The sequence below is a fragment of the Aquarana catesbeiana genome, linkage group LG04 (genome assembly GCF_042186555.1).
Source record: "Aquarana catesbeiana isolate 2022-GZ linkage group LG04, ASM4218655v1, whole genome shotgun sequence".
Classification (NCBI taxonomy): Eukaryota; Metazoa; Chordata; class Amphibia; order Anura; family Ranidae; genus Aquarana; species Aquarana catesbeiana.
In genome coordinates, this window is record NC_133327.1 from 591151161 (window position 1) to 591163936 (window position 12776).

A 12776-nucleotide genomic window follows, 5' to 3' on the forward strand; every position below is an offset into this window, starting at 1 on the left:
GCACTTCCTGGGGCCGTGGAATGCAAGGGCAACTGGTCCTGACGTCACTTCCCGGATGTGAGGTGATTACCAAGGCCTTGGCCCAGGAAGCGCCGGCCACGAGGCCTTGGTAATCCCCTTACATCTGGGAAGTGACATCAGGACCAGTTGCCCTTGCGTTCCATGGCCCCAGGAAGAGCCAGCATCCACCGGCTGCATCCCTCGGAGCCCACAGCTGCAAAGGACTCTCTGGACACGCCACTCCATGGATGGGGAACCTTGCAGTGCTACATGCTGTTTAATATCTCTCCTTTATGAATAACGTTTTGTTATGGTTTCATTAAATGACGAAAGCGCTACACTCAGATTGGCGCTTGTGTTCTCTTCTTAGTCCTCATTAAAATGAATGGGCTGTTACCACTCGACATAAAACAGCACACCAAGGAGTGAATGGGCCCCTAAAGGTTTTGTTGTGGACTTTGTCCCTGTTCTCTTGTTGACAGTGTTTCAGGAACAGGGAGGACATGAAATGAGGAAAAATCACCAAGAGGAGTAAAGAGTATTAAATACTTTTTTTTTTTTAGTACAGTAGGGGAACTCTAGAAGCTTTTAATTTTTTTCTTGCAAAAACAGCCAACAAGTCTCAGGGTTTTCAGAGGCACTCCTTCATCAAGCTGATGTGACATTATCCCAAGGGCCATGTAAGGGCTCATTGCGTGCTTGGTAGCTGCCTCAAGAGGTGTTACATCAGACTGGAGTACTGCCCCCACCAGGTGTCTGGTGCTCTGCTATTTCACTTCTTCAGCAATAAAAACCTACCAGGGGTTATAACCCTTCCTTACTCTATATGAAAAAAAATAAACAGTCCTTAACACTCATGTACGGGTTCAGTTTTCCAGATTTCTTCACAGAATTACAGTTAGTTATAATTGCGTGCCATATAATATTCTAATATTTAATGAACTGAGCTAATCAGATTCCTAGGAGTATAGAACACATGACTTGTTAGAAGCAGAGGTGGAAAGCACTGTGCATCATATTAGATGACATAAAGGCAAATTATATGTAAATGTTTATGTCCTGCTGTCAGCGTGTTTCTTCTAGAATCCGAGACGAGATTTATGATCCGCATTGAAATGAAATAAGCCAAAATGGAAATGACCATGTGTTTTGCTTTTAATGAGTAGGAAGTACCAATGTAGAGGAAATTGGGGTTAACTACAGTCCCCGACATTCAGGTTTACCAAGACAATGTATTTACTTCACACGATCAATTAACCAAGAAGAGGCTGCGCTGTAATCAATCCTTTACTGCCTTCCCTTGATCAAGACCCAGGAGGAAATGACCAGATATAGTTCATTGGTTTGCAGATAAATTTACTTTTGCCTTAACCTAAAAGCCCACTTATAATAGAGATCCCTTTCTGGATGAATAAGATTAAAGAAAAATTTAGTATAAAAGAATAAAAGAATTACCTTTATGTTTCCACTTCAGTCAAAGCTTATATTTTTGGATGATGGATTTTTCATTCATTTGTTTTCAATAATCATTAATTTGGTTGCTAGAGATGTTACATTGCAGTAAGCAATAGGTCTGCTCGGAACATGATTTCCATTCCTGGATATTTTGTATAATCTGATTTTATTGACTTGTACAAGGTATATCTAAGTGTTTTTGCACAGATTAGTGTTGCTGTCATTTGTGGAGAACAGCATTTGAATGATTCATAAACTGATTTTAAAATCTTTTAGATTGGAAAAAAAACACAGTAAATAACATATTATAAAACTGTTGAAAGGAAATTAAAGGGTATGTGTCTTTGCAACCAAGGGGGGGGATTGAGCATGTATGGTCTAAGTCGACATTCACATCTATGCGTTTGATGCATTTTTCAGGCACGTTTCGCGATGCGCTTTTAAACCCGCGTTTTTGCATGAAGTTTTCATGCTTTTTGTGTTTTTTTCCTCCTTTAAAAACACTGCATATAACTGGTTGCTAAGGAGGGGGCCGGGAAGCCGGTCGCTGCGTCCTTAACAAGTGATGTAAAAAAAAGTCTGGCGAAAAATTTTGTAAAAAAAAAACAGCATGGGGTCCTCCCCAGATCCATAGCAGGCCCTTCAGGTCTGGTATGGACTTGGGGAGGAACCGCCCAACAAAAGAAAATGGCGTACAGCCCCCAGCAGCTCAGAAAAGGGAGTGGACGAGCAAGCACTTTGGGACAGAGGGGACTCTTCCCTACAACCCTGGGCTGTGGTTGGGGGGTGTCTCATCAGAATCTGGAAGCCCCCTTTAACAAGGGGGTCCCCAGATCCTGCCCCCCCATGTGAATGAGTAGGAGTACATTGTACCCCTACTCATTCATCAAAAAATGTCACAAAGAAAGAAAAACAACAGTTTTTGACAATTTATTAAACATCCAAAAAAATAATGTCCCCCGATGTAGATCCATCGTCAATCTTGCTGCCAGTCGAACCCAGAAAAAAATAAAGCTCTGCACTCGTCGAAGACTTACCATCGACTGTCTGCTCCTCCCTCTGACACTTCCTAAATAGGTAAGGGGCGGGGCCACCTGGGTAACATCACCTGGTGGCCCCGCCCCCTTGTCACATCACCACCCTTTTACCTATTTAAGAACTGCCAGACAGAGAAGCAGGCAGTCGGCAGTTAGCCTTCGCGGAGTGTGGAGCTCTTTTTTTTCCAGGGTCTGGTGGATGGCGTGATTGGGGGGGGGGGCTTGCTCGCCCCCTCACTTTCCTGACCTGCAGGGCTGCATGCTTGGATAAGGGCCTTATTATGGATCAGGATCTGGGGAGACCCCACACCATTTTCAGCTGATGACTCATCGTTTGTTAAGGATGTGGTGGGTGGCTTCCTGGCCGCTCCTTAGCAACCAGCTATATACAGTGTTTTTAAATGGAAAAAACCCCCACAAAATGCATAAAAAAACCGCAACACTTGAATTTCTGTTGCGACTCCATTGAAGTCTATTACACGCAAAAAGCAATCTGCTGCAGGAAAAACATTCCCCCAACCCTTTCCAAAAACTACTGAAAATGCAAAAATCTTAACGGGTACCATAGGAAACCATGTTAAATGGTGAGGTAATAGGTAATAGTTGTTTAGGTAGGGAAGGAAAAAAATGAGGGAAAGCTCTGGATAGGGGAAGAACACTATGGCCATATATCACAGGTAGCCTGTGGTTTATACAGAGAGAAGATCACAAAATTCCTGAGAGTTTCTGAAGACTGTCCAAGCTGCCCAAGTAATTAATTCCATCATTTTTTATGGCATCCTTAATCAGACATCAAATCACAGCAACAATATATTGTTTAGAACACCATTTTGTAGTTCTGGATTTTTCACACCGTCTTTCTTGATGGGTAAAGACATTAAACCACAGCAGTAAACAATATATCTGCTTAGAACACGTCCAGGCTGATGTTTTTTGGTTTGGTGAGTTTATCCAGCATGCCTTGTCCCAGTTTGGAGGCAAAGAGTGAGGAGATCTGTTCATTTTCACTCTTTAAAGCTAAATCATATGCAGTCATCCCTTTATGGTTTTTCTTTTTTATGCTTGCATTGCATCTAAAACAAGAAAAGCAGATTTAACACAATTAGATGTTGGATTATGAGTATGTAGTAAGTTTCACAGTACTTTTCCCTAATGCCAAGGCAGCATACGTTTGGTTGGTCCAACCCACAGGACCAGTGGTCCTATAAATCTGCCTTTTTTGTTTTTTTTCCTTTCTTTTATGCTTTCTTTTTATTAGACATGTTTATCCCAAGTATGCTAACATGTACATACTATTGAATGGCTCACTACTCACCTGTCATTAGTAAAACATTTATAACCCAATTTACTTGTGCAAGAACACTGCTTGCCAGTCCATTACATCAATGTCACTAGGAAACCCCTGCACCAACTGTAGTGTAATAACGTTTTAACAGTTCAGTGATTGGCTTATATCTCCGGGTATCGTCAGTGCTTTTTTTTATACTATACTAACCAGATTTAACAGAGACCATTGTTTCATTTATCTGCTGATCACACTATTCCTCCAGCTGACACCAACGGTGGGGCACTAATTCTTCCACTGACACCAATGATGGGGCAATATTCCTCCCACTAACACCAATAATGGAACATTTTATTCTGCCACTAATACTAACAATGAGGCAAAATTCCTCCCACTAATACCAACGGTGGGGCATAATTCCTCCCACTGATATAAATGATGAAACACTACTCTTCCCGCTGACACCAACGGTGGGGCATTATTCCTCCTACTATCACCAATGATGGCGTGACTATTCCTCCCACTAACACCCATCATGGGGCGCTATTCCTCCTCCTACTGACCACAGGTGCTATGCAATTTTTTTGCTTCCATTGACCACCAAGCCTGAGGCATTTTCTACTTGGATTGGCCACAGCCCCCCTAAAGTCTGAAGGACAGTAAACTGGCCCTATGTTTAGAAAGTTTGGAGACCTCTGCCCTACAGAATCTCCTATTTAATTAATTCTAGACCTCTATTACAGATATTATAAGTACACATTTTAAATATTCTAATGCCTGTATTCCAGATTATCTTTTGTTTTGTTTATTTTTCTTACCCTAGCAAGACTTCAGTGCACATCTTCCCTTCCATGCCAAGCTGGACGGCCTCATGGAGAGCAGTGTTATTCTGCCTGTGGGACAAAACCAGGTAAGACCACTTTTTGACATACATGAGGAGCTAAACAGAGCAACTGACTTCAAAAGCAAGGAAAAACATTTGAATGCAAAACTCAATGAGTTAAAGTGACTGTGTGCTTTTAGCAAGCAATCAAACTCCCTTTTAGGTTTAGAGCAGGTGGGACAATTAAAGGGAGAAACTCATGGCCCGTACACACAATCCGAATATCGCACGACAGATCGTACAACCTTTTTTGCTTAATAATCGCAAGAAGAAATTGAATAGGTAAATAAAGTCATGAAAATCCTCGTACGACATGAAAAAAAATCGGAAGTGATGTCGTGTTGAAATGTATTTGTATTGTATTTTCGGACGACAACTATACTGACTAAACGAAAATCGTACAATCTGGAATCGTACAAGGAAATTTTTCGTGCATGTCCGATCGAATAATATCGGATGAACTGTTGTGATCGGCTGTCTAAAGTAGTGTACACACGATCCGAAAATCGCACGATTCTTCCCCGGACGACAGTTTTCATACGATATTTGGATCGGATCATGTGTATGGGCCATAACTGTCTGCTATGAGTATACAAACAGTTCTTTCAGATGAGGCAAGTATGGAATCATTGTTTCAGTGAACAGAACTGAGAATGTACTAAATTAATTTAATCCTGTTCTTATTACGCTGTTCCAAAAAATGTATTAACATATAAGTACGTACGGTCCAGACTGCTGGTCAATATCAGCTCCTTTCTGTACTAGGACAGGTATGACTTTGTAATGTCCATTGAGAACTGCCACTGTCAACGCTGGACGATCTTCATTGTTGCTACAGTTTGGATCTGCTCCCTATAAACAAGGGTTAAAAAACAGTATACAAAGAATATTTTAATATTATCTATCCTTTTGCTAAGTACAGCCACAAAAAAATTAGACAGTTTTAATCTCTGCCAAAACCAGGGCCGTCTTAATAGCATCATGGGCCCCTGGGCAAAGTAATGCTCTGGGACCCCTACAATGGAGGGGTCCCAGAGCAGGTAAACAGACATCAAGTAGGTAGGAGGCAGACAAGTGGAGCTTCCCCTTTTGGGTGGAGCTCCGCATTAACTACATGAACAATCATTCTGTACAGCAAAGAAACAGTGAGAAAATACTACATACATAAAGTAACAAAGCTGTCCTGTGCATATAATATATCTGCTAGAATGATGCCTCCCCAGTACTATGGCCCCTCTACACCCTAGATATCCCCGCAGCACTCTGACCCCTCTACACCCCAGATATCCCCCCAGCACTCTGACCCCTCTACACCCCTAGATATCCCCCCAGCACTCTGACCCCTCTACACCCCAGATATCCCCCCAGCACTCTGACCCCTCTACACCCCAGATATCCCCCCAGCACTCTGACACCTCTACACCCCAGATATCCCCCAGTACTCTGACCCCTCTACACCCTAGATATCCCCCCAGCACTCTGACCCCTCTACACCCTAGATATCCCCCCAGCACTCTGACCCCTCTACACCCCAGATATCCCCCCAGCACTCTGACCCCTCTACACCCCAGATATCCCCCCAGCACTCTGACCCCTCTCCATCCCAGATATCCCCCCAGCACTCTGACCCCTCTACACCCCAGATATCCCCCCAGCACTCTGACCCCTCTACACCCCAGATATCCCCCCAGCACTCTGACCCCTCTACACCCCAGATATCCCCCCAGCACTCCAGCACTCTGACCCCTCTACACCCCAGATATCCCTACAACCCTCTGACCCCTCTACAATCCAGATATCCCCCCAGCACTCTGACCCCTCTACACCCCAGATATCCCTACAGTCCTCTGACCCCTATACATCCCAGATATTCCCCCAGCACTCTGACCCCTCTACACCCTACATATCCCCCCAGCACTCTGACGCCTCTACACCCCAGATATCCCCCCAGCACTCTGACCCCTCTACACCCCTAGATATCCCCCCAGCACTGTTACCATATACCATAAGATACTCCTTGTATTGTGACCCCACTACATCCCTGATACCCCCTACACTGTGGCCTCTCTACATCCCTAATACTTCTAGCACTATAGCTACCCAAGCTACCCCAAGCATTGCTACCCCCTATACACCCCAGATCGCCCCTCGGCGTTATTTTCCCACATACACCATTGATATCCCCCAGCACCATTATTCCATCCATGTAGTACCTCCTTTTCCAGTGGAGATACAGTGCATGTAAACTTTTGGCTATGTGCTCACCTCCAGCACTGGGACAAGGACTCACCTATACCCAATCAAGCAGGCAGAAGGAGGGGTGGAGGAGGGAGCATCCCTCCGGGCATTCCAAGCCCTTTGGTGCAAACAGTGCTGGACAGCTGGGCTCACAGGTGGGCTCTCAGTGCTGCTGACTCAGCAGCTCCCACTCCAGCTCCTACCCTGTGGCCTCCGAGTCCCGAGCATTCAAGCTGCATAGGGCAGGGTCAGAGCATCACTGGCACTCTGGCCCCGCCCCTCCCTGCTGGCTGGGAAATAATAGGTATCGTTCTGCACAGCACGGCGCACTGCTGCCAGCCTGCCTCCCCTGTGTATCCATCACTCTCAGTGCCATCATGCAGCCCCCAATTTTGGGGCAGCGTGGGCTCAAGGACCAGCCTCTTTGGGGAAAGTGCAGGGGCCCCCCATGCAGCTGGGGCCCCTGGGCAGTGCCCAGGTGTGCCCACTCATTAAGACACCCCTGGCCAAAACAAAATAGGCATTTAAACCATTATTACTGAAACAAAATATTGTAATATATACTCAGTAACAGCAACTCCATCTACAATGTTTTCTCCATTTTCAGAAGCACTATGTCAGATATTGATTATCTGCTATCCCTTAACTGCTGCCTTGTGCCCCCTAATGTATTCTCTATAAGGTAGAACACAAGCCTGTGACAAGAGTAGCTTGGCTTTCAGCTTTCTTTACTAAGCTATAACTCCTTGTTGTTCGCCTAGGCAGCATGAAGACCCAGTGAGGCATTAACCACTTGACCTCCGAAAGATTTACCACCCCTTCGTGACCAGGCCATTTTTTGCTATACGGCACTGCGTTACTTTAACTGACAATTGCGCAATCATGCAACGCTGTACCCAAATTAAATTTATATATTTTTTTTTCCCCACAAATAGAGCTTTCTTTTGGTGGTATTTGATCGCCACTGGGTTTTTATTGTTTGCGCTAAACAAAAAAAAAAAAAAAGACATTTGAAAAAAAAAAAAAAAAAAATTATATATATATATATATATATATATATATATATATATATATATATATATATATATATATATATATATTTTTTTTTTTTTTTACTTTCTGATATAAAACATATCCAATAAAAAACTGAGAAGATCAAATGTCTTCATAAATTTAGGGAAATATGTTTTCTGCTACATATTTTTGGTAAAAAATCCCAATCAGCATATATAGATTGGTATGCGAAAAAAATTATAGCGTCTACAAACTATGGGATATATACTGGAATTTTTATTTATTTAATTTTTTATACTAGTAATGGCAGCGATCAGCGATTTATAGTGGGACTGCGATAGTAAAGGAGGAAATCTGGCACTAACTGACACTTTTGGCACTTTGCGGGAACCAGTGACACTAATACAGTGATCAGTGCTAAAAATATGAACTGTCACTGTACTAGTGACACTGACTGGGAAGAGGTTAAGCATTCTGGGGCGATCAAAGGGTTAAAAGTGTGCTTAACCAATGCTTATGTGTGTACTGTGAGGTGCTTTCACTAAGGGATGTGACGGTTTTTATTCCCTGCCCTGCAGGGGGGAAAAAAAACGGCACGTCCTTGCTGACAGGACAGAGCTCTGCATTGTTTACATAGACAGAGCTCTGCCCTTTCTTACTCCTTACCAATCAGGGGGTGTCGGTTGTCATCCATTGGCTGGCATCCGCTGATCGGCTTGTGGTGTGACTAATCACAACACAGCCGGCGTGCGCGCCCCCTACCCGGAGAAGCAGAATCACGTACATATATGTGATTCTGCGCAGCTGGCCGACACTGTAGCAGTAAAGCTACAGTCCGCGGTCGGCAAGTGGTTAAGCCGTTCCTCATTCCACCCAAAACAAAAAAAATACATTTTGACAAGGAGGACATTTTGGAAGAGGCGGTAGTATAAAAGCATAAAACATTTTTATTACAATGATCCGATGTTTATCCATTTCAGTGTGTATCTTTGTAATTGGTTCATTATGTAAGGTACAAATGTATACTTCTCTTCCTTCAAAATACCTCATCCAAGAGTTCTTCAACAGTAGCAATCCTGCCTTCACCTTTGGGTCCAACTTCCTTGAGAAGCTTCCGATCTTCAGGCTGCAAATCAAGAAAAGATTGTTTTAGAACAGATTCAGTAAAACCGATTTCCCATGCAGCAAATTTGAACACTGGCTACAGTCAGAAAGAGGATATCTGTTTTGTCTACAGAGAATGAATATCCCTTTAAAAGGGCAGACTAAAATTGGATTTTTGCTAAAGATCTCACTGCATAGGCTACAATTTGATTTGATCCCTAAAAGTTTCTATTTGTAAGTTGAAAAAAGACTTTCATTCTCAGCAGATAAAATCAGAGCTCTGAGCTATAACAGCACACATACTGTATCACTATAGGAAAGTAGTACAGTCAAACTACCAGAACACACCTGCAGATGGCGCTGAAAGCTAAACTTAAAATTATGCCTGCTGAATTCTATGATGCATGATTGGTACATACTGCAGCCATCTGCACCCTGCCTTATTTGAAGGTCATTGGGAGTGATTTACACCTTTGCAGAAGAATTCCCTTTAATCTGATTCTACAGCCCTAAACCTTAAAGTGAACTTCTAGGTAAATTTACAAGCAGTGCTTATTTTGACAACAAATTTCAATTTAGTTTTAGTCATAGTCTTTTGACTAAAATGCCATTTTAGTTTTAGTTGTATTTTAGTCATCTGAATCATTTTTGCTTTAGTTGTATTTTAATCTTCAGTACATTTTAGTCAACTAAAATCGAATTGGTTTAGTTAAATTGTAATGCATTATTTAAGCATTTCTCTAAAATTTCCAAACTCATTATATACTCCTGTACAGTGGTGGCCGCTCATTAAGGGAGCAGGGGCACCGCCCCCCTAATCCATGCGCCCAGCCCCTAATCCTAATCTACACGCAGGGTGCCGGACTCATGGATTCCAATGAGGTTTTTTTTTGTTTTTTGTTTTTAGAAGCACGTGATTAGAGCCGGAGGCTCTAATGGCTTAAAAAAAGGGTGGACTCGGGGCACAGAGCACTGCTTCCTGAGCCCACCCTGTTGTGTGACATTAGTAAATTAATAATCGCTAATGTCTATCTGTTTCTCGGCCAATCAGGAAGCGGGTCCTGAGACCCCACTGGCTGGCAGTCAGAAGACCCCATTGGCTGGGAGTCCGAAGACCCCATTGACCTGGAGTCCGAAGACCCCATTGACCAGGAGTCCGAAGACCCCATTGGCCCGGAGTCCGAAGACCCCATTGGCCGGAAGTCCGAAGACCCCATTGACCTGGAGTCCGAAGACCCCATTCACCTGGAGTCCGAAGACCCCATTGACCGGGAGTCCGAAAACCCCATTGGCCGGGAGTCCGAAGACCCCATTGACCGGGAGTCCGAAGACCCCATTGGCCGGGAGTCCGAAGACCCCTTTGGTAGGGAGGAGAAGCGAGGTCAGGGACACGGAGGAGATGGAGGGGGCAAGCTGCCGCCAGGGCAAGCCTCCGCCACAGCCGTGACCTACATGGGGTAGGTGGGGGGAGGGGGGATAGTGTGGGCTGGAGCGATGGGGGTGTCTGTGGTCAAGTCTGTGTGCCGCCCCCCCGTCTGATGGAGCACCAGCCGCCACTACTCCTGGTGTAAAAATCGAATAACATGTTAATGTTTCGGCTAGGTTCACACCTGTGCGGGCGGCGGTTGGCACAGGCAGGAGAGCCTATTCATTTGAATGGCCTGCCATGCCCCGCGATACGCAGGAAAGAAGTCCCTGCACTATTTTTGAAATCGCAGCCCGTATGGGTATAGAGGTTCCTAGTACGGGTGCAATTTTCTTAAGGATTAATGGCAACCCGCGGCAGGTAACGTATTTCTCTGTGTGGGTGGTTACGGCTGCCGGTATTTGTCCGGGTTCCGCTGCGGCACCACCTGCACAGATGTGAACCTAGCCTTATGGTATTAAGGTTTGAACATTGTGATATAGAACGTCTTTATAAATAACACCAAGTTTTATAAACAAACAAAAATGCAGAAGTGCAACTTTAAAATAAAAAAAACAACAAAAACTCTATTGGCTGTAATGCCATTGCACATATTACTTGAATATATTACCAACATTAAAGTGACATAAAAGGCAATTTTTTTTCTTTAAATAACAAACATGTCATACTTACCTACTCTGTGCAGTGGTTTTGCACAGAGCAGCCCCGATCCTCCTTTTCTTAGGTCCCCTGCCATCGCTTCTGGCCCCTCCCAACTGTCGAGTGCCCCCAGAGCAAGCACCTTGCAATGGGGGCACTCAAGCAGGCACGCTCCCAAGATGCTGCTCTGTGTGTCCATGCAGACACAGAGCCATGGCTCGGACCCGCCCCTTCTCTCTCCTCATTGGCTCACTGGCTGTGATTGACAGCAGCTGTCTCAGTCAATGAGGAGGGAGAGCTCCCGGAGAGCCGATGATCTCATGCACATTGCTGAATAAAGGGGGAGCTCAGGGAAGTATTGGGGGGGGGGGGCTGCTGCACACAGAAGGTTTCTTACCTTCATGCATAGAATGTATGAAGGTAAAAAAAAACTTTAGCCTTTAGAACCACTTAAAAGGTGAAGTGCAGCCAAAGCAAATTCTCTCCCCCAAATCCCCCCTCCCAGCACAAATCCTCTCCCTCCAAATCCCCCTCCTAGTACAAATCTTCCCCTCCAAATCCCCCCTCCTAACACAAGTCTGTACTCTCAGCACAACCCCCTCCAAATTACCCATCCCAGCACAAATCCCTGCCCCCCCTCCCAATTCTCCCCTCCTAGCACAAATCTTCCCCAATTCTGCCCCCTAACACATACGCCCCCCCCCCCCCATTCCTCCTTCTAGCACATATCCCCCCCCCTGCATTACTCTTCCCAGCACAAAGAGACACCCCCCTCCAATCTTACAGGTGTAGTGGAGGAGGTGCGGGCTCTATGTGCCCCCCCAGGCGGGTCTTCCCATGAACATTGTACCCACACCCGCTGCAACTCCGGACAGGAGAAGTTTCAGTGAGGAGAACCATACGGCAGATAACACACGATTCTCTTAGATCGGACGGTACATGGCTTGATTACCTGTCCCCTACCTCCTCCAAGGACTGTTCATCGCCCAGAAATGTGGGTATGGGGCGGGTAATCAAGTCTGATCTCAGAGGATCCTGTGTAATCCACTGTATGGAGGAGCGCTCCACTGACAGGAGTGTGAAGAGCACAGAAAGCCTACACCTACTCCCAGCTCTCTAACTGCTGACAATTCTCTTGTCCGGACTTGCAGTGGGCGTGGGAACAATGTTCATGGGGGGCCCAGCCTGGAGGGAGCACAACTAAAATCTGGCAAGGCGCAGCCAACCCCAGCACCCACCTAGATCCAGCCATGTACAGACAGGTGCCCCACTAGGAAGGGCGCCTGTAGGCAAATTCCTACAGTGTCTAATGGGAAATGGGGGGCTAATCTGTGTCAGACATTTGTGAACATTGCACACTGCATAGGACACATACATTTACACAAATATAGCATCTGTGTACAACATACCTGCACTTAATATGAAAAAATATACCGGATATGTTCTTCTTCATCTAACACTTATTAGGGCATAAAAGCAAATTGTACTACCACCCCATGCTGAGATCAAGGGCCTAAGCCTCTGAAAAATAATGTGTAATGCACTACAGATCAGCTGTGATGTTAGATACATACAGGAAGTCGGTCTTCTTTCTGTATCGGCTTCCTATTCTTCTTCTTGGTTCGTTTGTTTTTTGAGTTGTTGCTTCTGGCGCTCAGCCCATCTTCACTTGCTGCAGGGGTAAATAAGAGTTAT

At 44.8% G+C, this 12776-nt stretch overlaps 1 protein-coding gene across 2 annotated transcripts in view; it reads right to left on the reverse strand.

Moving 5' to 3' along the window:
* Positions 1-294: 294 nt before the first annotated feature.
* The window catches only part of DZANK1 (double zinc ribbon and ankyrin repeat domains 1), a 103122-nt gene continuing 90640 nt past the window's right edge, over positions 295-12776 (reverse strand). For both annotated transcript variants that reach the window (XM_073628169.1, XM_073628168.1), the window contains exons 17-21: positions 12656-12753; positions 8958-9038; positions 5385-5512; positions 4596-4670; positions 295-3565 (exon numbers count right to left, since the gene is read on the reverse strand). In XM_073628169.1, the coding sequence (XP_073484270.1) occupies positions 3400-3565; positions 4596-4670; positions 5385-5512; positions 8958-9038; positions 12656-12753 (548 nt within the window). In that variant the 3' untranslated portion in view covers positions 295-3399. The remainder of the gene's footprint in view (positions 3566-4595; positions 4671-5384; positions 5513-8957; positions 9039-12655; positions 12754-12776) is intronic.